General features: G+C 51.5%; 1 protein-coding gene across 5 annotated transcripts; it reads left to right on the forward strand.

The window, feature by feature from the left end:
* The first annotated feature begins 895 nt into the window (after positions 1-895).
* tnikb (TRAF2 and NCK interacting kinase b) lies at positions 896-25,613 on the forward strand. Of its 5 annotated transcripts, XM_084702952.1 has the most exons (33): positions 896-1,345; positions 4,030-4,095; positions 6,432-6,488; positions 6,651-6,776; positions 7,025-7,135; positions 7,460-7,550; positions 7,688-7,818; positions 7,974-8,028; positions 8,236-8,314; positions 8,545-8,720; positions 8,899-8,965; positions 9,084-9,282; positions 9,640-9,756; positions 10,553-10,639; positions 10,968-11,156; positions 11,564-11,878; positions 13,078-13,194; positions 13,547-13,774; positions 13,968-14,074; positions 14,327-14,421; positions 14,972-15,057; positions 16,465-16,646; positions 16,811-16,925; positions 17,297-17,449; positions 17,975-18,083; positions 18,227-18,403; positions 18,730-18,873; positions 19,188-19,322; positions 19,436-19,536; positions 19,709-19,858; positions 20,796-20,955; positions 22,457-22,596; positions 23,127-25,613. In XM_084702952.1, exons 1-33 carry the CDS (start codon positions 1,238-1,240, stop codon positions 23,208-23,210), a joined length of 4,257 nt encoding a protein of 1,418 aa, XP_084559078.1. In that variant the 5' UTR covers positions 896-1,237; the 3' UTR covers positions 23,211-25,613. The 5 variants fall into 5 exon arrangements, with proteins under 5 accessions (XP_084559078.1, XP_084559079.1, XP_084559075.1 ...); XM_084702953.1 differs by lacking the exon at positions 17,297-17,449 and having other exon boundaries at positions 13,030-13,194; XM_084702949.1 differs by lacking the exons at positions 10,553-10,639; positions 11,564-11,878 and having other exon boundaries at positions 13,030-13,194.
* The last annotated feature ends 582 nt before the right edge of the window (positions 25,614-26,195 follow it).

Raw genomic sequence — 26,195 nt, forward strand, 5'->3', positions numbered from 1 at the left:
CAGGTGAACTGTGACCTCTGACCTTCAGTATCTGAGACACAACGTGTCTGACCTCGCCACAGAATAACACCTACCTGTGTGAAAAGGAATGTTTGTCATGTGACACTTATACTCAACTTTGTGTGTGTGTTCGAGAGAGAGAGAGAGAGAGAGAGAGAGAGAGAGAGAGAGAGAGAGAGAGAGAGAGAGAGAGAGAGAGAGAGGGTGGCAAGATTCAGTATAGGTGTGTGAGGCAGCAGCCAGGTTCTCAATTTAGCCAACTCTGCGCACACACACACACACACACACACATACAATATTTCCTCAAGCCAGGGGGAATCTATGTGTGACCGTCTCTCAGCATCTCCACAACTCTTCTAGAATATGACAAGACTCTCCTCTTATCCTTGTGTAAACTCAACCCTAGGCTGGTGAGTGAGTGTGTGTGTGTATGTGTGTGTGTGTGTGTGTGTGTGTGTGTAAACACAGAAATACACGCATGTTTAAAACCACTTCAGTCTGAATCGTGACTCCTGGATCATGTTCCTGTTATTTAGTTCTTATTTTTCAACGCACCTCTTGTGTATACCTCTTTACTTCTCTCTCTTTCCTTCTCACCCACCCCCCTCCACACACAAACACACACACATACTTCCACTCCGTGAGTCCACTAGGTGGCACCAGTGTAAACGTGTGAGCATGCACTGCCTGTCAGTGTGAATGTACCACACACTGACTTCTCTCTGAAGAAATTCAACTTCAACAGAAAAGGACACTTTCCTACATGACTAGTACATGTATTGCACAAAAACTCTCTCACACGCACAAACATAGAAGTGTGTGATTGGGACATTGTGGGCGTCACTATCTCCACGAGACCCGCCCGCTCTGGCAGACCACTCCCGGGGAGCGCATGAGATTGACACTGTTCCGGGGCGCTGTGCTGTGCTGTGCCCCTGCTGTGCGCGCGTGTGTGTGAGTGCGTCCGCGGGTTTGTGTTTTCTTGCATTGAGAGTGTGTGTGTGTGTTTGTGTGTTTTTTGGTCGTTCGCCCGTGCAGTGGGGCCCGTACCACGGCATACAGCAGCATGTAGCACCTGGATCAGTGCGCGCGACGGTTCCCTTGGTCTCTCGAGCTGCATTTTCTCCGGATTGGACGGAATTGACTGATTGTGTACTGTGGGAGCATCCTTCCGTGTTTCCAATGGAAATTTAACGGGGGCCTGTTTATAAGGGATTGAGGATTCTTCTCTCGGTAGATGGTCGTTGAGGAAGCTTCCATTTTGAGTCCTGTGTTTACCGAGAGTATCATGGCTAGCGACTCCCCGGCCCGGAGTCTGGACGAGATAGACCTGTCTGCACTACGGGTGAGTGTGCGCGTGTGTGTTGCATGAGACCGAGTGTTACGGGGATGAGCACCTGCCCCTTTCCTTGTTAACGGCAGCGGTGCGCAGTGATGTCTTCTCCCTGCATCTAGCTTAACAACCACCGGTGCCCGTGAGCCCGTAACGGCGAGTGGGTTTAAGCGTCATGATGGCATCCACTCATATAAGAAAAACCTCATCTTATACCGACCCGTCGCTGTCTGATTCAGCCATTCGATAGTCAAAGCGATAGGGTGTGTGTGTTTGTGTGGGGGGTGAAGATATGGATAAAACGCTTCGATGCTTTCGTCAGATCTTCTATCCTTCGTTAGTAATAGGCTATAGGTTGGCCTCCCACGCGCCTCAGAACTAAATCTCAGATAGCCTTTTTTCTTAACAATTGGAACGTGATGTAATGAAGCCTAGGGCCTGTGCGTGTGCGCACGCGTGTGTATAGCCTATGTATGTTTGCGTGCGTGCATTTTATTATAGGCCGCCCTGTCTGTATTTGGGGCAGATGTTAAGCTGGCAATCGTGCGGCCTCGCACAGCCCCTGTCAAACACACACGCTCTCTCTCTCTCTCTCTCTCTCTCTCTCTCTCTCTCTCTCTCTCTCTCTCTCTCTATCTATCTATCTATCTATCTATCTATCTATCTCTCTCTGTCTCTCTCTCTCTCTCTCTCTCTCTCTCTCTCTGTCTCTCTCTCCTTCCTCTTTCTCTCTCTCTCACACACACACTCACACACACAACCGTAACACGGTTGAACAGTATCAGTTGAAGCGGATTCCGCCATTTCGTGATGTTTTTTATTCGGGATAGCTCTTTTAAAGAGTGACTGTGGCTGCTTTGTGTGGCATGCGTGCGCTCATCAGTGCATCGGTTTGAAGGTGGAAGGATGTTGCACGAGACATAACTGGTGCAGTACCGAGACCAGCCAAACGAACGTAAGAGCGGCTCGCGGTCTTAGACCGAACACAGTACACGGTTCATCCATTTCAAATCCACTTATCACATAACCATGGTCCCTGGCACGAGAGGAAACCACAGCCATGGTATGAGATGACGGACAGTTCTCAGAACAGTTTTCCGTTCGGCTGGGTGTGTTGACACTGACAGATTCTAGCCTCGCGCTGTCAGGATGAAAGAGAGTTGCGCTCATTAGCGTAGTTATGCAACGTGATCTTACCTGCAGCTAGGAGATCAAGCCCGAACATGATGGGCCATGGGCGGTGAGCCGAGGTGTGTGTGAGATGGAGAGAGAAAGACAAGGTAGAACGAGACATTGGAAGGTAGGACGGAGGTGGAGAATGTAATGTGTTCTCCTAGAGGAACACCGAATGCTACACCGACAAATTATATTCTTTTTCTGGAAGTCTGGCGGCTCTGTATGGTTGACATTGAGTCATTGACTTGGGCTACATACTGTATATAAACACCTCTCAGCCCCCCCTTCTCTCTCTCCCTCTTTCTCTGTCTGTCTCTCTCTCTCTCTTCCCCCCTCCAAACCAGCATGATGTCTGGTTCATGCCCACTCAATCTATTCCTCAGTGTCTGTCTCCCACTTAATCAATCAATCAATCAATCAGTCTCTCTCTCTGTTTCGCTCTCTCTCTCTCTCTCTCTCTCTCTCTCTCTCTCTCTCTCTCTCTCTCTCTCTCTCTCTCTCTGTCTCTCTCTCTCTATGGTGTCTTTATCTGTGCCACTTCTGGAAACGAGGACGCCGAGAAGCATAGTGCTGGGGAAGCATTTCAGTGTTGCGCAGGCTCTCTAACCCTCCATGGAAAGGCATTTCCTCTCCCTGTCTACAGCAGTGCCCCAGAGATACCTGGATACAAACACACACAAGTTAGCATAACACACACACATACAGAACACACACACTAACCGACACACACACACACACACATACACACTAAGCGACATATACACTCACAACGCTGTGTATCTCATACCCCATGCAGGCTGGGTCAGGATCAGACAAAGAATAGATTGTTCACCTTTTCTATCCTGGCTGGCTGATTATCTGATGCATCTCTACCTCCCCACGATAACATTTCAGGAACAGGAAAACATTGAAATGGTTTAGTACAGCCAAATGGGGGTGGTAGTGTGCATGTATGTGTGTTCTGTGTGTGTGTGTGCGTGAGTGTGGGTGGATGTGGTGGATGTGGTGTACTGTAGATGGGTTTCTGGGTCTCTAGAGTAGTATTCCAGGATTAGTTCTGTTTGACCTTGAGTAAAAAGGGACATCAGTTTTTAGCAAATCCCCTTTGGGAGTATGTGACAGATTTCAACTTTCTCAGATATTTCCTGCACACGAACACACACACACACACACATCCACATACTCAAAGTTCTGTGGATATAATTATTTCTTTTATAGATGGTTAGATACTCCTTGATCTGTCTATCTGTGTATGTGACTGCTCTGACAGTGAAATTCAATTCCACAGGTTGTTGCAAGTGTTTGTTCTCCACTTGTTCACTTCCCTCCCTCCCTCCCTCCCTCCCTCCCTCCCTCCCTCCCTCCCTCCCTCCCTCCCTCCCTCCCTCCCTCCCTCCCTCCCTCCCTCCCTCCCTCCCTCCCTCCCTCCCTCCCTCCCTCCCTCCCTCCCTCCCTCCCTCCCTCCCTCCCTCCCTCCCTCCCTCCCTCCCTCCCTCCCTCCCTCTCTATTTTCTCTCCAGGACCCGGCAGGTATATTTGAGCTGGTGGAGCTAGTTGGAAATGGAACCTACGGGCAGGTCTACAAGGTAAGACACTGAACCAGTCAGATAAGAGAATACTAAGTGGCCACACCCATAAGCCCCCTAACTGGCCAATCAAAGACAGGCTTGCAGTGTGCCCTCACCATGACCCTGCAGAGTTGGGTTAGGGACTACCTCTCTCTCTCTCTCCCTCTCTCTCTCCCTGGTGGTGGAGAATGAAATGTGTTCTCCTTAAGGAACACAGGATGCTACACCAACACATTCTATTCTTTTTCTGGAAGTCTGGTAGCTCTGGTTGACATTGAGTCATTGACTTAGGCTACATACTGTATATAAACACCTCTCAGTCCCTCCTTCTCTCTCTCTCTCTCTCTCTCTCTCTCTCTCTCTCTCTCTCTCTCTCTCTCTCTCTCTCTCTCTCTCTCTCTCTCTCTCTCTCTCTCTCTCTCTCTCTCTCTCTCTCTCTCTCTCTCTCTCTCTCTCTCTCTCTCTCTCTCTCTCTCTCTCTCTCTCTCTCTCTCTCTCTCTCTCTCTCTCTCTCTCTCTCTCTCTCTCTCTCTCTCTCTCTCTCTCTCTCTCTCTCTCTCTCTCTCTCTCTCTCTCTGTGTGTGTCTGTCTGTCTGTCTGTTTCTCCCTCTCTGTTTCCCTCTCTACCTTCCTCCCTCTCTTACACGTGAGGGCTTGTCTGCAAAGTTGTTGTCATCTTGCAGTCTTGGAATGCACAAGGTGTGTCTCTGTGTCTTCACATAGATCTCCTGCCTCAGGGTGTCTAAGAAGGATATTCTTCCTCTTTCACCCTGAACACTCTCAAGCTTTAGGCAGCTAGTTCAGACCATGGCAACAGCGGGGGTAAACCAAGAGCCTGTCTGTCAGTCTGTGATGCGGAACTTTGTTTGCCTGAGAAGTGGGTTTGATCAGCATGAACAGCGTTCTATCTGCTCCCAAAGACAAATTACACAGTAGTGTGCTCGGCATAATCGCCCAGGCCTAACCTCGCTCACTTCCTGTGTGTATGTGTGTGTTTATGTGTGTTTGCGTGTGTGTGCATGCGTGTGCTTGCGTTTATGTGTGTTGCCCAGCCTCACTCGGGTTGTGTAACCTTTCTGTGGGTGGCTCAGCTCTTTGGGACTGTCTGCTACAGTACACAACTGGGCTAAGCACTCCCCCCCATCTCTCTCTCTCTCTCTCTCTCTGCCTCGCCCTCTCTCTCTCTCTCTCTCTCTCTCTCTCTCTCTCTCTCTCTCTCTCTCTCTCTCTCTCTCTCTCTCTCTCTCTTTGCCTCGCCCTCTCTCTCTCTTCTCTCTCTCTTCCTCTCTCTGTCTCCCTCTGTCATCCTCTCCATTCTTTGGTCAGAACCAGCGTGGTGATAATTACACTATACAGGGCTCTGGCTGCTCTCTCTTTTGTTCAAGTGGTAGCTTTGGGTCGAGGAGGATGCATGTCTGAGCATGCCTGGCAGAGAGAGAAAGAGAGAAAGAGAGAGGGGGGGGTAGGGGGGGAGACAGAGAGGGGGAGAGGATAGACAGGTAGCGAGAGAGAGAGAGAGAGAGAGAGAGAGAGAGGGGGGGGAGGATAGACAGCGAGAGAGAGAGAGAGAGAGAGAGAGGGGGGGGGGAGACGGAGAGGGGGAGACAGAGAGGGGGAGAGGATAGACAGACAGCGAGAGAGAGAGAGAGAGGGGGGGGGGAGGATAGACAGCGAGAGAGAGGGAGAGAGGGGGGGGGAGGGGGACTGACTTTTTGCCCACTGAGGTAGGTCAGCCTCACTGCTTGTCAGATACACTGGCTGTTTCTGATGCAATAGCAGGAAACCAGATAAACTGTCTTTGTCTGTGTTAGTGTGTATGTGTGTTTGTGTGTGAGTGTGGGAGGTATTAAAGACAGAAAGAAGTATGTGTGTGTGTGTGTATGTGTGTGTGTGTGTGTGGGGGCTAACCTGAGCTCTCATGTCTGCCTGTCTGGACCATGGTGTGAAAATTATGCCCTCCGCTTCCCCCCCCCCCCAGACACCCCCACTGGCCCCTGCCAAAACAACCTGCCAGGGCCTGTTGCTAGGCAACCTTGAGGAAGTGATGTGGGCGTGTGTGAGGTGTGTGTGTGTGTACATGTGTTGCCATTCTTACACTGGCACACACACACATACACACATTGTGAAGCACACAATGTCACCCCACCACATACTATACACGCTGTAGACACAGTCTGACTGAACAGCTCTCAAGTCAGGTAATGCCTCTCGATACTGTACAGTGAAGCTCACATTGTGTGTGTGTGTATGTGTGTGTGTGTGAGAGAACGAATGTGTTAGGCATATCAGACTGTGTGCTGAGTGGCACTGGCTTGGGGACCTGACCACACACACACAACCTCTTCCTCTTTCAGGGCCGCCATGTCAAAACGGGTCAGCTGGCAGCCATCAAGGTTATGGACGTTACAGGCGTAAGTGTCATCAACTCACAGCCCACATACACTCACATATCCACTCTCTCTCTCTCTCTCTCTCTCTCTCTCTCTCTCTCTCTCTCTCTCTCTCTCTCTCTCTCGCACACACACACACACACACACACACATGCTAACTTTCTTGTGTGTGTGTGTGTTGAGGATGAGGAGGAGGAGATCAAGGCGGAGATCAACATGCTGAAAAAGTACAGCCACCACCGCAACATTGCCACGTACTATGGAGCCTTCGTCAAGAAGAACCCTCCTGGCATCGACGACCAGCTCTGGGTACAGGAGAGAGGGAGAGGGGGAGGGAGAGGGGGAGGGAGAGGGGGAGGGAGAGGGGGAGGGAGAGGGGGAGGGAGAGGGGGAGGGAGAGGGGGAGGGGGAGGGAGTGTGCCTTTGTGTGTGTGTGTAGGGGGGTGTTCAAAGAATAGAGACTATATTGAAGTTGTTTATTCTCTCAGTTTTTCTCTCTCATTCTCCATGTGTGTGTCTGTATGTGTGTGTGTGTGTGTGCGTGCGTGCGCGCGCAGCTGGTCATGGAGTTCTGTGGAGCAGGCTCTGTCACAGACCTGATCAAGAACACGAAGGGGAACTCCCTGAAGGAGGAGTGGACGGCCTACATCTGTCGAGAGATCCTCAGGGTAACACTGCTGGGAATACCCCACACTCTCTACCCCACACTGTCTACCCCACACTGTCTACCCCACCCTCTCTACCCCACACTCTCCACCCCACTCTCTCTACCCCACCCTCTCTACCCCAGACTCTCTACCTCACACTCTCTACCTCACACTGTGTACCCCACACTCTCTACCCCACACTCTCTACCCCACACTCTCTACCCCGCACTCTCTACCCCACACTGTGTACCCCACACTGTCTAACCCACACTACCCACGAGCTAGTGATGCCCAGGGTGAATACTGGGATAAAACCCTCCCTTTCTGTGTTGGGTCTCTCCTCAGGGTCTGACCCATCTCCACCAGCACAAGGTCATCCACAGGGACATCAAGGGTCAGAATGTGCTGCTGACAGAGAACGCCGAGGTCAAACTAGGTACACACACAGAAACACGTACACAAACACATCTACACACACAGACAAGGGGGTAGGTTTGGTTTGAACATAGTAAAAGGTTGTGTCCCAATTAATCGCCTGTCTGTCTGTCTGTGTGTGTGTGTGTGTGTGTGCAGTGGACTTTGGCGTCAGCGCCCAGCTGGACCGGACGGTGGGCCGCAGGAACACGTTCATCGGGACGCCGTACTGGATGGCCCCCGAGGTGATCGCCTGCGACGAGAACCCAGACGCCACCTACGACTTCAAGGTAGAAGAGAGGGGGGGGGGGGGGGGGGGGGAGGGAGAGAGAGAGAGGGGGGGGGGAGAGAGGGAAGTTCGTTTTTTTTTTCCATCACAGCTACAGTATTTCTCACCATGTCTTGCACTTCTCTCTCCCTCTCTATTTCCCTGTCTCTCTGACAGAGTGATCTGTGGTCTCTGGGGATCACAGCCATAGAGATGGCCGAGGGAGCGCCTCGTAAGTACCCTGGGAATCTGGAACTGTCTCAGTCTGAATGGGTTAAGCCTCTGTGTGTTTGTGTGTGTGGGGTGGTCTGTAACAGCGAAGGGGTTAACGCTGGGTCTCTCTCCCCCTCCCTCTTTCTCCCCCTCTCTCTTTCTCCCTCTCTCTCTCTCTCTCTCTCTCTCTCTCTCTCTGTCTCTCTCTCTCTCTCTCTCTCCGCAGCACTGTGTGACATGCACCCCATGAGAGCTCTTTTCCTCATCCCTAGAAACCCCGCCCCCAGGCTGAAGTCAAAGAAGTGGTGGGTGTCCAACACACACACACAAACACACACATTCCCACACACACATTCATACACACGCGCTTCACGTGTTATTGTCTCCCATTTGGCCAGGCAGACGCAGGTAACGTGCCGTGAAATCGTGGCAACAATGTCCGCCATCTTGGATGTAGTCCTCAATTGCAAGAAAGTGCGACTGTACATGAGTTCACGTGTCTGTGTGTGTGTTTCTATGTGTGTGCGTGGTGCAGGTCTAAGAAGTTCCAGTCGTTCATCGAGAGCTGCCTGGTGAAGAGCCACGGCCAGCGGCCCAGCACGGAGCAGCTGCTGAAGCACCCCTTCATCAGAGACCTGCCCAACGAGAGGCAGGTCCGCATCCAGCTCAAGGACCACATCGACCGCACCAAGAAGAAGAGGGGGGAGAGGGGTGAGGCGCTTAACCCCCGCACGACCCCAACGCCACCGCACCGCGCCCTAACGCAACCTCACAACACACACACACGCGCGCGCTCACGCACACACGACCCCCACCCGGGTGTAAAGTGAATTGGTGATCCTGCGCCCTGGCCTGAGCGTTGAGCTCATAGATGGTGTTGCTCCCGCAGATGAAACAGAGTATGAATACAGCGGCAGTGAGGAAGAGGAGGAGGAGAGGGACATGGGGGAGCCAAGGTATGGTGTGTGTGCGTGCGTGCGTGCGCGTGTGTTGAAAGAGTAACGGCATCCCCCCGGGCGAAACCCATTCCCGAGCTGATGACCTCATCCCTCCTCCGATGGGTTCCCTCGGCAGCTCCATCATCAACATCCCGGGGGAGTCCACCCTGAGGCGGGACTTCCTGCGCCTGCAGCTGGCCAATAAGGAGCGCTCGGAGGCGCTGCGCCGGCAGCAGCTGGAGCAGCAGCAGAACGAGGAGCACAAGCGCCAGCTGCTGGCGGAGCGGCAGAAACGCATCGAGGAGCAGAAGGAGCAGAGGAGGCGGCTGGAGGAGGTGCACGCGCCGTGACACACACACACACACACACATGCCCACGCACTGTTACACACGCGCACAAACGGTGGAACGCACACTGGCTCACACACGCACTGACATGCAGTGGCACACACGGATACACTGTAGCACACACAATGTTACACCCGCTCCCTCACACAAACTGACACGCTGTGACACACTGGCGCACTGTGCCACCCCCTTTCTCATCTCCTCCTCCCTCTCTCTTCCTCTCCTCCTAACTTGCTGTCCTCCTCCCTCTTCTCCTCTCCTCCTCCTCCCCCCGCTCTCTATCTTCCTCTTCCCTGTCTCTCCCCCTCCTCCTCCCTCCTGCACCCTCCCTCTCTCCTCTCGCAGCAACAGCGGCGTGAGCGCGAGATGAGGAAGCAGCAGGAGCGGGAGCAGAGGCGACGCTACGAGGAGATGGAGCAGCTGCGGAGAGACGAGGAGAGGAGGCACGCGGAGAGAGAGCAGGTACACACACATACACCCACACACACTCTCACATACACACACACACACTCTTACATACACACGCACACATACACTCTCACATACACACTCACATACACCCACACACACTCTCACATACACACACACACGTACACGGAGAGAGGCCAGGCACACGCACTCTGAGAGAGGTACGTCTCCAGTTGTGTGACTTCTCCTCTGCGTGCCGCTGTCAGGTGTTTACTAGTGTAGAAGTTGAGTGACAGCGGACTGAGGCCCTGGGACGCTGCTCCACTAACTCTCCCCAGCACCTCTCTCTCTCTCTCTCTCTCTCTCTCTCTTCACACCCGTCCTCCGCCTCACCGTCAACGGGCCTGATTAGGATGAAAGTGTTTTTCTCTTCCCTTCACACAGTTTGATAAGCTGTCTGTTCGTGGGACTCTTTTCCGATTTTCCCGCTAATCAGTGCTCTCTTTTTCTCTCTCTCTCTCTTTCTTTTTTCCACGTCCTTTTCACGTCCTCTTTGCTTCTGTCGCTCTGCTTCCTTCTCTCTCTCGCCTATTTTTGGTTTAATACCTCCTTTGGTTTTTGTTCCCCATCCCTCCCATCTTTCCTTCCGTCACCCTGCTCTTCTCTTTCTTCCCAAAACTTCCTTTATTAATCCCTCCTTTTTCGACCTTGCTCTCCTTTTCTTTTCTTTTTTCGTTTTCTTTCCTCCTTTTTCCTCTGCCTGGTTGCCGGGTTCTGACTCACTGCGGTTCTATCTGGCTGTGCCGCGATTGGCTGCCCTGTCGTCTGGCGGGGCGCTGTGATTGGGTAGGAGTACATCCGTAGACAGTTGGAGGAGGAGCAGAGACAGCTGGAGATCCTCCAGCAGCAGCTCCTTCAGGAGCAGGCTCTTCTGCTGGTAACACTCTCCTGTAGAGAAGACCTCCATGAGCATCAACCACATGGCTCACATTGAGGACAGATGAGTGGAGAGTTTAACTGTGTGCGTGTGCGTGTTTGTTTCCCCACGTATGTGTGTATCTGCGTGTGTCTCTGTGTCTCTGTGTGTGTGTGTCTCTGTGTGTGTGTGTCTGTGTGTGTCTGTGTGTGTGTGTGTCTCTGTGTGTGTGTGTCTGTGTGTGTCTGTGTGTGTGTGTATGTGTGTGTGTCTCTGTGTGTGTCTGTGTGTGTGTGTGTGTGTGTGTCTCTGTGTGTGTGTCTCTGTGCGTGTGTGTGTGTGTGTGCAGGAGTACAAGCGTAAGCAGATGGAGGAGCAGAGGCAGGCAGAGCGTCTCCAGAGGCAGCTGCAGCAGGAGAGAGCCTACCTGGTGTCGCTCCAGCAACAGCAGCAGGAGCCACGTCCCCAGGACAAGAAGCAGCTGTACCACTACAAGGACCAGGCCCCCAGCGTCGACAAACCAGCCTGGGCACAGGAGGTACGAGACACACACACACACATACACACACTCCTGCAGACACACACTCCTGCAGACACACACAGTCTTGGTCAGATTGGTTTCAGCAGAGTTAGGACCATGGATCTTCCAGAATGTTCCGGCGTGTTCTTCTCTCATGTTTCTGGGTCACGAACAGGCGATGTCCAGTTCCAACGTGCATCCAAGTGAATCATCAGTTGTTGTTCATTACTACTGTAGGTTGATTTATTGGTGAATTCTCCTGACTGTTATCTTCCCCGGCAACAGCCCCAAGGGAGGGGCCTCACTCCCTCCTGATGTCAGAGGAGGACTGTGTGTGTCTGTGTGTTTTGTGTTCAGTATTTGTGTGTGTGTGTGCTGTGTTCAGTATTTGTGTCTGACGTTCTGTGTCACACTGTTGTCCCCAGGTGATGCGTAGAGCCCAGAGTAACTCTCCTCGCATCCCCCCCAAGAAGTATCACTCCTTCACAGGGCCTGGCGACACCAACCTCGCTCAGCTTCTCCAGCTTCCTGGTTACTGCCCCCGGCCCCGCCCCCCCTCCTACCCCGCCCACGTCAGCCCCTCTAGGGAGAGGTCAGAACCCAGCAGTGTGCACGTGCCGCGCATCCGTGTGTCCTGTGCCCCTGAACCCGCCCCCATCCCCTCCTTTAAGCCAATCCTGCGACGCCCCGAGGCTCCTCGGCGGAACCCCGACGAGAGGGGGCGGAGCCCCGGCCCGAGGGTCAGTTGGCGGAGACACGCCCCCCCCTCCCCCCTTTCCCTCTCTTGGTTTGGAGGGTGTCCTCTTCCTTCTCCTCTTCCTCCCGAGCCTCTCTAACCCGACCCGGGGGTGAGGTGGCGTCCCTGGTCCGGTTTCGACCTCGTCACAACCTTGACCCCCCCTGTCTGTCCTCCTTAACTCTAACGGTCCCTGGTCTCCAGAGCGAGGGCCTGGCTGTGGTGGAACGTGCGAGTCTCCCCGTTCGAGCGGAGGGCGGGGAGGCGTGCGCTCGTTCACTGGTGCTGTGGTGTTCAGTCCCAGCCTGGACCCATGTGCTAACTCTGACAAGTTTGCTTTTCAACTTCTTTCAAGCATGTTTCCCGCCTCTTATCTCTGCCTTAATCCCAGAATAACCATGACCTCACTCTCTCTCTCTCTCTCCAAGGCTTATTACGCACACACACACACACACACACACAGGGCTGCAGATCATTCCAGACTGTGTGCTGTTTCTTCTTTAGCTGGTGTGTGACTTCACGTAGTGGGTGTTGTGTGTTTTTGGAGTACTGTATCATACACACTATAAACAGGACATGGTTGAATAGTATGGCAGAATAATGTTTTAAAGTATGGTGGTACGGTATGGGAGTATTAAGGTAGTATAGTATTGCATAGTATGGTTGTATGGTAGTACAGTAAGGTAATATAGTATAGTGTAGTATGGTAGTACAGTAAGGTAATATAGTATAGTTTAGTACAGTAAGGTAATATAGTATGGTGTAGTATGATAGTACAGTAAGGTAATATATTATAGTGTAGTATGGTAGTACAGTAAGGTAATATAGTATGGTGTAGTATGGTGGTATGGTGCAGAGCTGGGCTTGATGTAGGTCATATGGAGGCCTGCCCTCTGGTGGCCACAGTGGAGTAATGTAGGCTAGCTGCAGCTATATCTGACTCTGTCCTCAGGGGTGCTTCTCTTCCTCGGGACTCTCTCTCTCTCTCAAACACACCCTTTCAATCACTCACTCACTCACTCATTCACACACACACACACACACACACACACACACACACACACGCAGACAGATAAACCTGTCTGACTGATGGGGTGAGAAACAAGTCAATTGAATATCCAATGAACTATGTGTGTGTGTGTGTGTGTGTGTCAGGTGGAGGAGCGATCCAAGATGAACAGACAGAGTTCTCCAGCGTTGCAGCACAAGGTCTCCAACCGCATCTCTGACCCGTCTCTGCCGCCGCGCTCAGAGTCGTTCAGCAGCGGCGGCATACAGCAAGCCCGGACCCCGCCCCAGCTCCGCTCCATCGAGCCGCAGGTGTGTGTGTGTGTGTGTGTGTGTAGCATACCTGCATGTGTGTTGACCCAGTGGATATGTTTCTCACCCGAGCATCTCTCCCTCTCCCTCCCTTCGTCCCTTTTCCCCCCTCCTTCCTCTCCTCTCTTCCTACCGTCCACTACCCTGGTCCTGGTCTGGTCTGGTCCTGGTTCTGACCCTGGTCTGGTCCTGGTTCTGACCCTGGTCTGGTCCTGGTCCTGGTTCTGACCCTGGTCTGGTCCTGGTTCTGACCCTGGTCTGACTCTGGTCCTGAAATGGTCCTGGTCTGGTCCTGATATGGTCCTGGTCTGGTCCTGGTCTGACCCTGCTCATGGTCCTGGTCTGGTATCAGATGGCCCATCTGGTCCAGGTGAAGTCCCATGGTCTGTCAGGGTCCCAGTCCCTCCACGACCCCCAGGGTGGGGGGGGCCTGTCTCCCTCCCCTTCGCGCCCCCCCATGCCCCGGCAGAACTCCGACCCCACCTCCGACACCCCAGCCCCGCCCCCCCGCCTCGTCCCTCCCCACGACAAGTTCGACCGCAGCCCCTGGGTCCGCCACGACGACGACCTGCCCCCCAAGGTGTGACAGTCACCCGGTGTCTGTGTGGTGGGAGGGGAGAGAGAGTGTGTGAAAGAGATTTGTTGTTTGTGCGAGAGAAACAGTAAAGGTGTGTGTGAGAACGAGTGTGTGGTTATGTGTGTGTGTGTGCTCCTTCTGAATGGTTCTCTGACCCCGCACGGTTCTGTGTGGTTCTGTCCTTTGTGTCGAGCAGGTTCCCCAGAGAACCACCTCCATCTCCCCAGCCCTGGTGAGGAAAACCTCCCCGGGAAACGGACCTGGGCTGGGGCCCCGGACTGGAGCTCACCTGATACGGGCCAGGTACAAACACACACTCTCACACACACACATATACTCTCTCCCACACGGACACACGGACACACACACACACCCACCCACCCAGGGGAATAGCAGACAGGTTGAAGTGGAGGAACCCTAGCCCTGGAAGCTTGATCTGCTGTCATCAGGGATAGTGATGTGATCAGTGGTGATGTAGGTCATCGAGCAGCGCCTCCGGTCCAGGGATCCTGTAGGGTTCACGCTGTCGTGTGTTTGGTCATGTTGTTGCCGTAGTAACCCGGACCTGCGCAGGACGGACCTGTCCATGGAAACGCCCCTGAAGAGAAGAAGCAGTGGAAGCTCCTCCAGCTCCAGCTCCCAGGAGAGAGGTACACACACACACACTCACGCACACACACTCACACACACACCCATACACTTCTCCTCAACTTTTTCAAAAAGTTAGATTAAGAGTAAGATTTGGTGGGGCCAACCAAAATGTTGCTGTGTACAAAGAACCCCCCCCACCCCCTCGAGACTTTTCAGAGAACACATACCACAGGAAAGAAGGACTGGTTTAAGGCAAGGTCCAGACCTGATTATATTTTATCTTTTGTCAGAGACTTTGTTTAATATGTGAATCCAAACGTTCACTTTTTTTTGTTAATTTATGATTTGCTGTCTGACAAAGTCATTGTGAGCCAAATTAAAGTGCATAGCATCATATTCTTTCGCATCACATCTCTTTGAATTGCACCGTGTCGAATCGCACTGCATCGCAATAGGGGTGAATGTATTGGATCGTTGGCAGTGCATCGAGATGTGTATTACATCGTCCTCAGTGATGGAGATGCACATCCCTAATACAAATACCCCCCTACACACACACAGCCATGCAAACACATAGAGCAGTAGAAAGTGTTTCTGTCGTGACTGCAGGGTCCAGCAAGGCTGAAGGCACCATGGCAGCAACTCAGGAGCCCAAAGAGGAGAGCAGGGAGGTGACACAACCTAGCAGGCCTGCGGTAAGCACACACACACCACACACAAACACACACACACACGGCTCTCATTCATCCATCCCTAACACCTACTCATTCTCGTCTAGACCCTTTCTTAGCATTGCCATTGTCTTCTTTCTTTCTGTGTCTCTTACTTACTCTTTCTCTCTTCCTCCTTTATCTCCTCTTTCTCTTCCTCTCTCCACCTTATTCACTCTCTTTCCGACTCTCTGTCCCTCTCCTCTCTGTCCCTCCCCTCTCTGTCCCTCTCCTCTCTGTCCCTCTCCTCTCTGTCCCTCTCCTCTCTGTCCCTCCCCTCTCTGTCCCTCTCCTCTCTGTCCCTCCCCTCTCTGTCCCTCTCCTCTCTGTCCCTCTCCTCTCTGTCCCTCCCCTCTCTGTCCCTCTCCTCTCTGTCCCTCTCCTCTCTGTCCCTCCCCTCTCTGTCCCTCTCCTCTCTGTCCCTCTCCTCTCTGTCCCTCTCCTGTATCTCCCACAGAGCTATAAGAAAGATGGAGATGAGGTCAGTGGCCTTCTCCTCCTCTCTATCCTCCCTTCTTCCCTTTCTCTTTCCTTTCCCCTTCCCTTTCTCTATCCTCCCCTTCCTCTCTCTCTCTCTCTCTCTCACTCTCACTCTCACTCTCTCTCTTGCTCTTACTACATTGGCAGGGGTTGTGTTGGGGATGAGTGTCTGTCCTTCTCACTGTCTCTCTCCTCCTCCTCTCTCTCCTCCGGCGTCTCTCTCTCTCTTCCTCCTTCCCTCTCTCTATTTGTCCGCCTCTATCCATCCTCAGGAGGAGCTGGTAAGACAGTTCAAGACTAACCCACCCATTCCCCACCTCCCTGTTCCCCAACACACACACACACGTACACCCATGACCGACGCCAGTCACACCCCTCTCTCGGACCTGCCTCTGCTCGGTGTCAGTCGCAGACAGTTCATTGGTTCTCCCTTCCTTTCGAACCCTGACCTTGTTATCCCCTGGCCCATCGCCCTACCCGAGTCCCTAAGTGTTCCTTCTCCTGCCTGCTTCTTCACCCCTGGCAGCACAGATAGCAGACGATAGCCCCCTGGTGCTAAGCAGCATCCTTCACCAGCGTCCAGATGTCAAACCCTTTCTAGAGATGTGAAATACATTGCTGCACCTTGTTGAGACGTTGTGGTGTTGTAAATGCATGTCAGTGTGATAACTCTGAATCATCGAGGGAGGGAGGGGGGAAGGGAGGGGGGAGGGAGGGAGGGAGGGAGGGAGGGAGGGAGGGAGGGAGGGAGGGAGGGAGGGAGGGAGGGAGGGAGGGAGGGAGGGAGGGAGGGAGGGAGGGAGGGAGGGAGGGAGGGAGGGAGGGAAAGGGGAAGGGAGTTCCAAAGAGAAGCAGTAAAGTGCCTGTTATGACTTACGTGTGATTGTGACTTTGTGACCTTTCGATCTCCAGGATTTGACTGCTCTGGCCAAAGAGCTCCGAGAACTCCGGCAGGGGGAGGAGACGAACCGCCCGCCCGTCAAAGTGACGGACTACTCTTCATCCAGTGAGGAGTCTCACAGCAGCGAGGACGAGGAGGGAGAGGGCGGGACCAACGATGGAACTGTGGCCGTCAGCGACATACCACGGATTATGTGAGGGGAGGGGAGGGGAGGGGAGGGGAGGGGAGGGAGAGAGCGAGCGAGCGTGTTCAGCTAAACCAAAACGATTTAAAGTGTCTGTAAAACTTCCTCAGCAGAATACAGATAGTTGTCAGTGAGAACACATCCTGAATGGGACCTGCGTGCTTGTGCTCCAGGCCTGCTGCAGGACCAGGAGGGAACGAGCCCTACGGCATGATGGGAAGCCATAACGACGCCCATGGCGACGCCTATGGCAACAGTGGCCAGGACAGCACTCTGATGATGCGTGAGGTGAGTGCGCTGCCCTCCGACCTCTCACGTGCTGACACTGCACACTGCGCACGCTAAGCCTTCACACAAGCACCCAGGCATCCACCCTGCACGCTTCAGCATTGTGTGCCAACTTCACGCTCCAGCGCGCGGCTGTGTGTGTGTGTGTGTCTGTGTGTGTGTTTATGTCTGTGTGTGTGTGTGTGTGTGCATCCTGCTTGATAAAAGGTTTTGCTGTCTCTGCACCTTCACCTGCTGTCTCTCCCTCGCTGCACCTGCTGGCTAACCCAGCCCCACAGAGTAGGAGCAGCCCCCCACACACTAACCCTGCCCGCCGGCCAATCACAGCCCTGCACACCCTAGAGTGGTCCCTCCCTCTCTCTGTGTTCCAGAAGTTTGGGGACAGGAGGCGGAGCTCCCCTCCCAATGACAGCAATGGTTTCCCCAGCAACGCTAATCTGTTCCCCGGCAACGCCAATCTGCCTGACTTGGTGCAACAAAGCACCCCGCCCCTGGTCTCCCCGGGCGACGGCTCAGGGGCCCAAGTAGGTTCACCACGAGCCCCCTATCCCTCACCCCTCACCCCCCACGCCTGCAAACCTTGTCCCAAACAGTCTGGCCCCCCTCTCTAAACCTACACACACCAGCGTCCTACACCTGGACCTACTTCCTCCCCAGCCTGTTGTACCCAGCCAACACAGCTAACCCCGACTGTTACTGCCTACCCTACTGTCGCCCTACAGTCACCCCCCAAACTCCTCTTCTCCCCTTGACCGCCTGACCTCTGACCTCTGTGAACTCTGGTCTGAAGCTGGAGTTGGGCTGCAGTTGCCTTCCTCCTCCTCCTCCTCCTCTTCAAGCCCATCCTCTCTTTTCCTTTTCCTGCTAATTTGGTCACTTCCTGTCCCTCAGTCAGCATGTCACAGTGTTGTACCTGCATGGCGAGCCGCTGCCCACGGACTGGAACGTCCTGCTGACAGCCGCACACACATCGCCTCCCTTCCTGACTGCTAGCTGGCAGTTTGTCTAACGCTGCCCCTTTCTCTCTCTCTCTCTGCTCTGATTGGTAGTACGGGATAGGAAGTGGGAGTGGCTCCAAGGCCTCCTTCACGCCATTCGTCGATCCGAGGGTGTACGGGACGTCCCCCACCGATGATGACGATGAGAACTCTGCCTCCGGTACGATGCCTTACTTCCTGTTCTGGGAACGTTTGACCAGTAGAAGCCGAGCAGTAGGCTGTCCGACCTATATATGAGATGCCCCCACCACCACATTTCAAAACAATGTCTGTCTTGCTGACTGTCGGCCATCTTTGTTGCAGCCCTGTTTGCAGACGAGCTGATGAGACAGGAGCAGGAACAGGCCCGACTAAACGAGGCCAGAAAGATCTCGGTGGTGAACGTGAACCCCACCAACATCCGGCCCCACAGCGACACGCCCGAGATCCGCAAGTACAAGAAGAGGTTCAACTCTGAGATCCTCTGTGCTGCTCTCTGGGGTGAGACACGGCTGCATGTGAACACACACACACACACTCATATATACTGTATACACACACACACATGTACACACACCCAAGCACACCCACACACACTCATATATACTGTATACACACACACACACACACACAAATGTACACACACCCAAACACACACAAACACTCATATATACTGTATACACACACACACACATGTACACTTACCCCAGCACACACACACACAAACACTCATATATACTGTATACACACACGTGTACACAAACTCACACACATACACACGCACACATGCTCAGGGCACACATGCTGAGTGTTGATGTTGTGGCCAGGTGTGAACCTGCTGGTGGGGACTGAGAACGGCCTGATGTTGTTGGACCGCAGCGGTCAGGGGAAGGTCTACAATCTCATCAACCGCAGACGGTTCCAGCAGATGGACGTTCTGGAGGGACTGAATGTCCTGGTCACCATCTCAGGTGGGTCCGACCGTAACCTGACCACAACTTGGCTACAACCCAACCGCAACCACAACCACAACAGGACCACAACCTACACAAAACGTACCTTTTAGTGCAAAGGAAAAAAAATCTGTCTGAGATTTTAAAGCAGGGATGTTCTGAAAATGTTCTGAAATCAATCAAATCAAATTGTATTTGTACAGCCCTTTTTACAAGCAATGTCACAGAGGGCTTCACATACGCCCATAGAACTGCCCCTAAAACAACCTAAACTCTCAAGGAAGACAAGGAAACTTGCCTGACTGCCTTAATCCTCGCCTCTGTCCTCCCAGGCAAGAAGAACAAGCTGCGTGTGTACTACCTGTCCTGGCTGAGGAACAGGATATTACACAACGACCCGGAAGTAGAGAAGAAGCAGGGTTGGATCACAGTGGGGGAGCTGGAGGGCTGCGTGCACTACAAAGTTGGTAGGTCATGCTGTGTGTGTGTGTGTGTGTGTGAGCGTGGGTTTTTATTTGAGTGTGTGGCCTTTGTGAGAGTGAATTGTTGATTTTGTACCTCTTCTCCTGTCTTGCTTTAGTGAAATATGAGAGGATTAAGTTTCTAGTGATTGCTCTAAAGAATGCAGTGGAGATTTACGCCTGGGCCCCCAAACCTTACCACAAGTTCATGGCCTTTAAGGTGAAACAACCAAACACACACACACAGTGCTACTGCTACGACTCTATAATATATAAAGATCAACTGGTCCCGGCATAGATACATTCTGTCTTTGATTATCAGTTATCCCATAATCACAGGCCGTTTCTCTCCTTCTTTCCTTTCATTTATCCTTCATTTCCCTCCTTCCCAGTCGTTCACTGACCTGCAGCACCGCCCCCAGCTGGTTGACCTGACGGTGGAGGAGGGCCAGAGGTTAAAGGTCATCTATGGCTCCAGCGTTGGCTTCCATGTCATTGATGTGGACTCTGGGAACCCCTATGACATCTACATCCCCTCCCATGTAAGACTGTGTGTGTGTGTCCTGAAGTATCGGTGTGTCTGAGCATTCAATGAAATGGTTATGAATGAATAACCCATTTTAGTCATCAGTCTGGAAAATTGAATGATTCCAAACTGAGCTGGATGAAATGTTTGAGAACTGCATTGGACATGGACAGTGTTGGTGACACAAAAAGAGAGAGAGAGAGAGCGAGAGAGCGAGAGAGCGCGAGAGAGAGAGAGAGAGCGAGAGCGAGAGCGAGAGCGAGAGAGAGAGCGAGAGCGAGAGCGGGGAAAGTGAGATTATCTGTGGGGAAGGAAAGAGTATGTGAGGAGAGAGTGTGTGGTGATAAGAGTAAGAGTGTGTGGTGTTAGGAGTGAGGGTGTGTGGTGTTAGGAGTGAGGGTGTGTGGTGTTAGGAGTGAGGGTGTGTGGTGTTAGGAGTGAGGGTGTGTGGTGTTAAGAGTGAAAGGGTGTGTGTGGGAAGCGAGTCCGAGGCAGATACCCGCACCAGGTAAATCCTGTACCTGAGAACGAAGACCTGCCATTGACTCGCTCGACGACCTTCAACCTCTGACCCCAACACTGACTACAGTCAGAGCTGGGGAGAGAGACGGTAACCAAAGCAACCACCCTCATTGTTTTGGTAACGCTGCCAGCCACCACGATGATGTGATGTTCTTCCGTTGCCATGGTGATTGTGTGGCTGGAGCGGGAGATTCTATTGTTGCAGCAGTTTCTCTCGCAAGGGGGATGGAGAGGGGGGGGGGGCCCTGGCCACGAGAGGAGGTAGGGATGGAGCGACAGAGCAGCCGGAGGGAGGGAGGGAGGGAGAGAGGGAGGGAGTAAGACAAAGAAAAGGGGGCTCCTGCTCTGTGCCCCCACCTCCCCCCAGGCTCATGCCCCCGCCCCCCCACCCCACCCTCAACCCTCCCCCCTCCCCGTATGTCGCCCGGCAGATTCAGAGTCAGGTGACCCCCCACGCCATCGTGGTTCTGCCCAAGACGGACGGCATGGAGATGCTGCTGTGCTACGAGGACGAGGGCGTCTACGTCAACACCTACGGGCGCATCACCAAAGACGTGGTGCTGCAGTGGGGCGAGATGCCCACCTCCGTGGGTACGTCAACAACACGCTTCTAACTCTAACCAGTGGCTAGGACTCCTCCCCCCTCTCCTGTCTCTGACTGCCGCAGGGAAACACTACTTCTCCTGTGTCTACCCCGCCACCGAGAAACACTCCTTCTCCTTCCCCCCCCCCCGCTCGCTCTCACCCCCACCTCCTGGATCTCAAGCACACACACCCCCCCCCCCCCCCTCTCACCCCACCCCCCTCACGACCCCTCCATGTACCCCTTGCCACAATCCGACACCCCTAAATGACAAACACTTGGACAGGGTCGTTTCTTTTAATCAAGGACACTGACACACGTCGAACATTGCATGGTTCCTCCGTACACAACACCCCTACCCCCCGACATACTCGAGCACTCCAAAATAAATAAATAAATAAATAAAACAAGGCCCTCATCTCCTTTAATCCAACTGTTAGCCTGCATCCCTTCGCCCTCCCCCTCCTTCACACCCAGCTGCCCCCTCTCTCCCGATCCCCCCAGCACAGCGAGGTGTGTTTGAGTCTGTGTGTGTTTTTGTTCTTGCTCTTCCATGTCTTGTCTCTGTGCCGAGTGCTTCCACATAAACCATGTGAATGTCTCTGTCTTAACGTCATCCTAAATGGGAGGTTTCTATTTTTGCCAGATCGATAGACAGACAGACATCTGTCCTGTGGTTTGGCTTCACCGTTACCTGTTCCAATTTTGGATAGCTTTGATAGCTTTGGATAGCTTTGAGTTCATCTTATGAAGGACCTTGAAAGTCAATCAGATTACGATCGCACATTGTTTTGCCACTGAAGATGATCTCGATGGATACCCCTCCAAATCTATCCTGCCCTGTAAACATCCATCATGACATTCTGTTCTATGTCCATCGTCTGAGACCAGAGCTTAACTGTCTGTTTGATTGGCTGTTTTTGTTTGGCTGGTCCTCTGTCTTCAACCACTGTGGGGGCTCTGCTGGGCTGTTTCAGGACACTTATCTCTCAACCCTCCAGCGGGGATTTGAGTTAAAAAATGTTTTCCTCACAGCCCCCCCATCCCACTAAAACACAGCACAATATACCCTCAAGTTAGATACCGCCATTAGACACACACACACACACACACTCGCAGACCTCCTGGAAAGTCCTCTCCCTCAGTACTGTACGAGGCGACTCCCATAGAGCTGGAATTCGGGACTGGAAGGTAAATCTACTCAAATCATCTCCAACCATCTACCACTATCACTCACCAGTGGGCCTGTTAGCATCAACAACCATGCCAGGTGGGGAAAGCCCACCCGACCCTACTGACTACTCTACCCAGAATTCCACAGTTGTCAGCCCCTCCAGGGTAGGGAGGTCAGGTGCCTGTCATTCAGAAACTGCTGCAATAATCTCCTCCCAGAGGCGTGGCCTGGCACGGCCGAGGGGTGTGATTGGTCGGTTGTGAGAGTTGGTAGCGAGTGAGTGGTCTCCTGTCCAATCCCCTGTCTGTGTGTGTCCCCCATCCCGCCCCCTGCAGCTTACATCCACTCCAACCAGATCATGGGCTGGGGAGAGAAGGCCATTGAGATCCGCTCCGTGGAGACGGGACACCTCGACGGAGTTTTCATGCACAAGCGAGCTCAGCGACTGAAGTTCCTGTCGGAAAGGAACGACAAGGTTTGTGATTGCACGCGGGCAGTGACATGCACACATTCACACACGGACAGACTCACACACACAGGAATGGACTCACACACAGACTCATACACATGCAAACATATAAGCCGAAGTTTACACAACACTTTCACCTTTTTCTTGTTTTACACTTGCCATCACACACACTGCAGACTGTTGAGACAAGAATTACCGGGAAGCTTAGAAACGATGTGCCAATTACAAACATCTGAGCGCTTCTTTGAGCGACAGATGCAAATTAATAAGTTAATAAGCAGCTGGTCCAAAAGGAAGAGTAGGCAGTGAGTGGCCCATGCTAACCCACCATTCTCTCTATCTTCTCTCTCCTTTTCTTTCTTCCTCTTTCTCTCTCTCTCTCTCTCTCTCTCTCTCTCTCTCTCTCTCTCTCTCTCTCTCTCTCTCTGTCTCTCTCTCTCTCTTTCCATCCCTCCCTCCCTTTATCTCTCCCTATCTCCCTTCCTCTCTACCTCCCTCTCTCACTACCTCTCTCTACCTCCCTCTCTCTCCAACAGGTGTTTTTTGCATCTGTTCGTTCTGGTGGCAGCAGCCAAGTCTTCTTCATGACCCTCAACAGAAGCTCCATGATGAACTGGTAACCCCCTCCTCTCCGGTTCATTCTGTTCATCCCACACCAGAGGAGGGGAGGGAAGGAATGAAGGAAGAACGGAAAAAGATGAGTGAACACATCAGACATTCGAATCAGAAGAAAAAATGCATCAGAGCCGTTGCTCAATTCCAACCTCCACCACCAGGGGTGCCAGAGAGCAACCGCCTCTCTCAAGTCAGCGTCCAGATGTTTGATATTTTACTGTAGTTCACTTACTTTCCTTGGATTACTGGGATTCTTTTTTTCCTTGGGTTAGGGGGACAGTTAACAGGACATGGTAGCATAAAAACCACATTGTTGGGTAGCCTAAACTTTGAACCTCCCATTTAAACCATGTTACTCTTATTTCTGGTAATTTCAGGTACGACCAGAATCCACAAATCCCAAAGGTTTTGTTTGTTCACCAATATTACAACACAAGTGGTGCAGCACTCATCTAAAACGGGATTAGGTCTTAAATACAAAACATGTAATAACTTAACATATTATCAATTTTTTTTTCTTTATTTGCATTTGACATCATTCAGTCTTTCTTTTCGTCAACTGGAGCAAGTTGTTTGCTACACATTGTAAAGGTTGAAAACCGTTGTGGAGATCTTCAGATACATTTTCCGGTAAATATATGGGTTTGGTAATCTCCATGCAACCCTTGACTCAAGTTTACAGGGGACATGATAGCAGTTGTAGAAATATTTACACAAATTCACAATTAAGAAAAATTGGCGTGAATGCCATTGTGTTGCAGATTATTTTGTGCTCCACCCTCCTCACACATTTCTCCCAGCATCTTTTCCTTCTATGTTGCACATCTGTAAATACACACTATTCCGTTTGGAACACACTAACTCTACACGCACGACTGTGACAAGAAGTTTAAGATGGGAGTCCAGCTTCTCCCTGATCTGCCAGTAAATCTCTCCATTCCCCTCTAACTCGCTGGTGTGAGATGCTTCTCCTCAATGGGAATTGGCTCAACCGGGAAGCAGAAGCAGGGTTTGAAGAGTGCCGAAGCAGAAGCAGGGTTTGAGGAGGGCTGAACCAGGAAGTAGGGTTTGAGGAGGGCTGAACCAGGAAGTAGAAGCAGGGCTTGAGGAGGGCTGAACCAGGAAGTAGAAGCAGGGTTTGAGGAGGGCTGAACCAAGAAGTGGAAGCAGGGTTTGAGGAGGGCTGAACCAGGAAGTAGAAGCAGGGTTTGAGGAGGGCTGTGTGGCCAGAGCGTCCTCCTGTCCTGAACTCCATTTGAGGGATCTGCTTCTGTACATTTGCATGGCGACACTCTTACTGACACCGTGGTTAGATCTGATCAGGATACAGCGCTCCTCCAAAACACTCAACTACCATCACCAATTCAAACTAGCTTTAGAGGTGAAACAACCTCTACCACTGTCATCATAAAAAAAAAAAAAAAATCAAGTTTAGTCTAGGGATTGTGTCCAAAGCTGTACTTAATCTGCCAAGAAAGTAAACCTATAGGAGAGCGTAGAGGAGTTTGTTCATGTGTTTAATAATCCAGTTTTGAAGAAAAAAATTAGATTATCTGGAACAATGAAAGTAGAGGGAGACTTCCATACCTCCGACCCCTGTGGCATCAGTTCTCAGAGAGGGGAGAAGGTTGAATAGAGGACATTTTCAATAAGCAAATGAGCCTCGACCTGCAGGATGACCCACACAACCCTTAAAGATCTGAAAACACTGGAAGAAGACGGGGTCAAGGGGACCATGTACCATCTTGTCTCACTAATGTATGAAACCATACAGAAACAGATTCATACTTCATTATGATATTATCTTATTGATTATTTAGAGAAAGACAGGACTTTATGTTCAAATTCTATTATAAAGCGTAGTTGTCTTTCTACAGAATAGAGAAAATTTTAAGAATTTCTAAATATGTTTTTATTGTGGTTTGATTTGTATTTGTATTTCAATTTTGTACGTATCAGACTGTGAACATGTATGAATGTGTGTGTGTGTGTGTGTGAGAGAGAGAGAGAGAGAGACTCGTCTTCCCAGCTAACAGAATCGGATTTTATTCCTCCACTGTTACGACTATAGCGTTTGGTGTGTGTGTGTGTGTGTTTGTGTGCGTGTGTGTCCTCCCAGTCTGAATCCCTGGGATCAATAAAACCCCGCCTCAGACTCATTAAGCACTCTGTCATATTCAGATGTACATGTCCCTTCCTTGTACAGCAACATATTTGATGAAGAAAAATGTCAACATTGTTTGGATGTTTTAAACTTGTAAAACATACAGTGCATTCTACAATGTTGGACAAATTATTCATCCACACATCACCCTGACACATAAACACACATGCGCACACACACACACACACACATATATTCACTGTCCCACCAGTAAAAAAAAAAAGAAGAAAAAAAAAAAAGAAAACATCTAATCTGACCGTCAATTTCTGCTGTCTTGCTCTGTTGAAGGTCCATATAACTTCCATTGAGTGGTAGTAGCCTATGTAATTACATGTTCTTAATAATAAAAAATATCCAAATCACCATCAGTGTGCTTCTGGAGGCAGCTTTGTCACGTTTGACATTTAGTGTAGTTTGCCCAGTTTGGTCAAAATGAACCTGGACATAGAACTGTGTTTGCCCCCAATCAACTCCAAGTAATCATTTGTCATGCCAAATCAGCTATCACATTATTTACAAGCTCTTATCTTCAGATGTTATCTTTAGGGACAGCAACAACGTGTAATATAGGATTGATAGACCATGTGATGATTGCAAATAATTTTCCCTTGTTTGTCTCCATACTCCTAAATAGGACAGTGCTGTTTTTCTAAATAAAAGTACAAGTTTAACACAGGCAACTGCTGACGTATTGCTCCGTAATTTCTTATGCGCACGCATACATCCTTTTTTTAAGAATATGTTTTCACTGTAACTACAACTATGATATATACGCCCTTTTTATGTACCTGATTTTATTACCGCGTTCAATGCATTTAGTGTGTTT

Source organism: Hypomesus nipponensis, chromosome 8, assembly GCF_054491055.1.
Source record: "Hypomesus nipponensis isolate SF chromosome 8, ASM5449105v1, whole genome shotgun sequence".
In the NCBI taxonomy this organism is placed as follows: Eukaryota; Metazoa; Chordata; class Actinopteri; order Osmeriformes; family Osmeridae; genus Hypomesus; species Hypomesus nipponensis.

What these genes read in the sequence shown, in the direction of transcription:
- tnikb (XM_084702952.1), top strand. Translation starts at nt 1,238, where the DNA reads ATGGTCGTTGAGGAAGCTTCCATTTTGAGTCCTGTGTTTACCGAGAGT. An exon ending in GGCACGCGGAGAGAGAGCAG is followed by an intron (nt 9,757 to 10,552) that starts GTACACACACAT and finishes GTGATTGGGTAG; the next exon opens with GAGTACATCCGTAGACAGTT. An exon ending in CTCCAGCTCCCAGGAGAGAG is followed by an intron (nt 14,422 to 14,971) that starts GTACACACACAC and finishes TCGTGACTGCAG; the next exon opens with GGTCCAGCAAGGCTGAAGGC.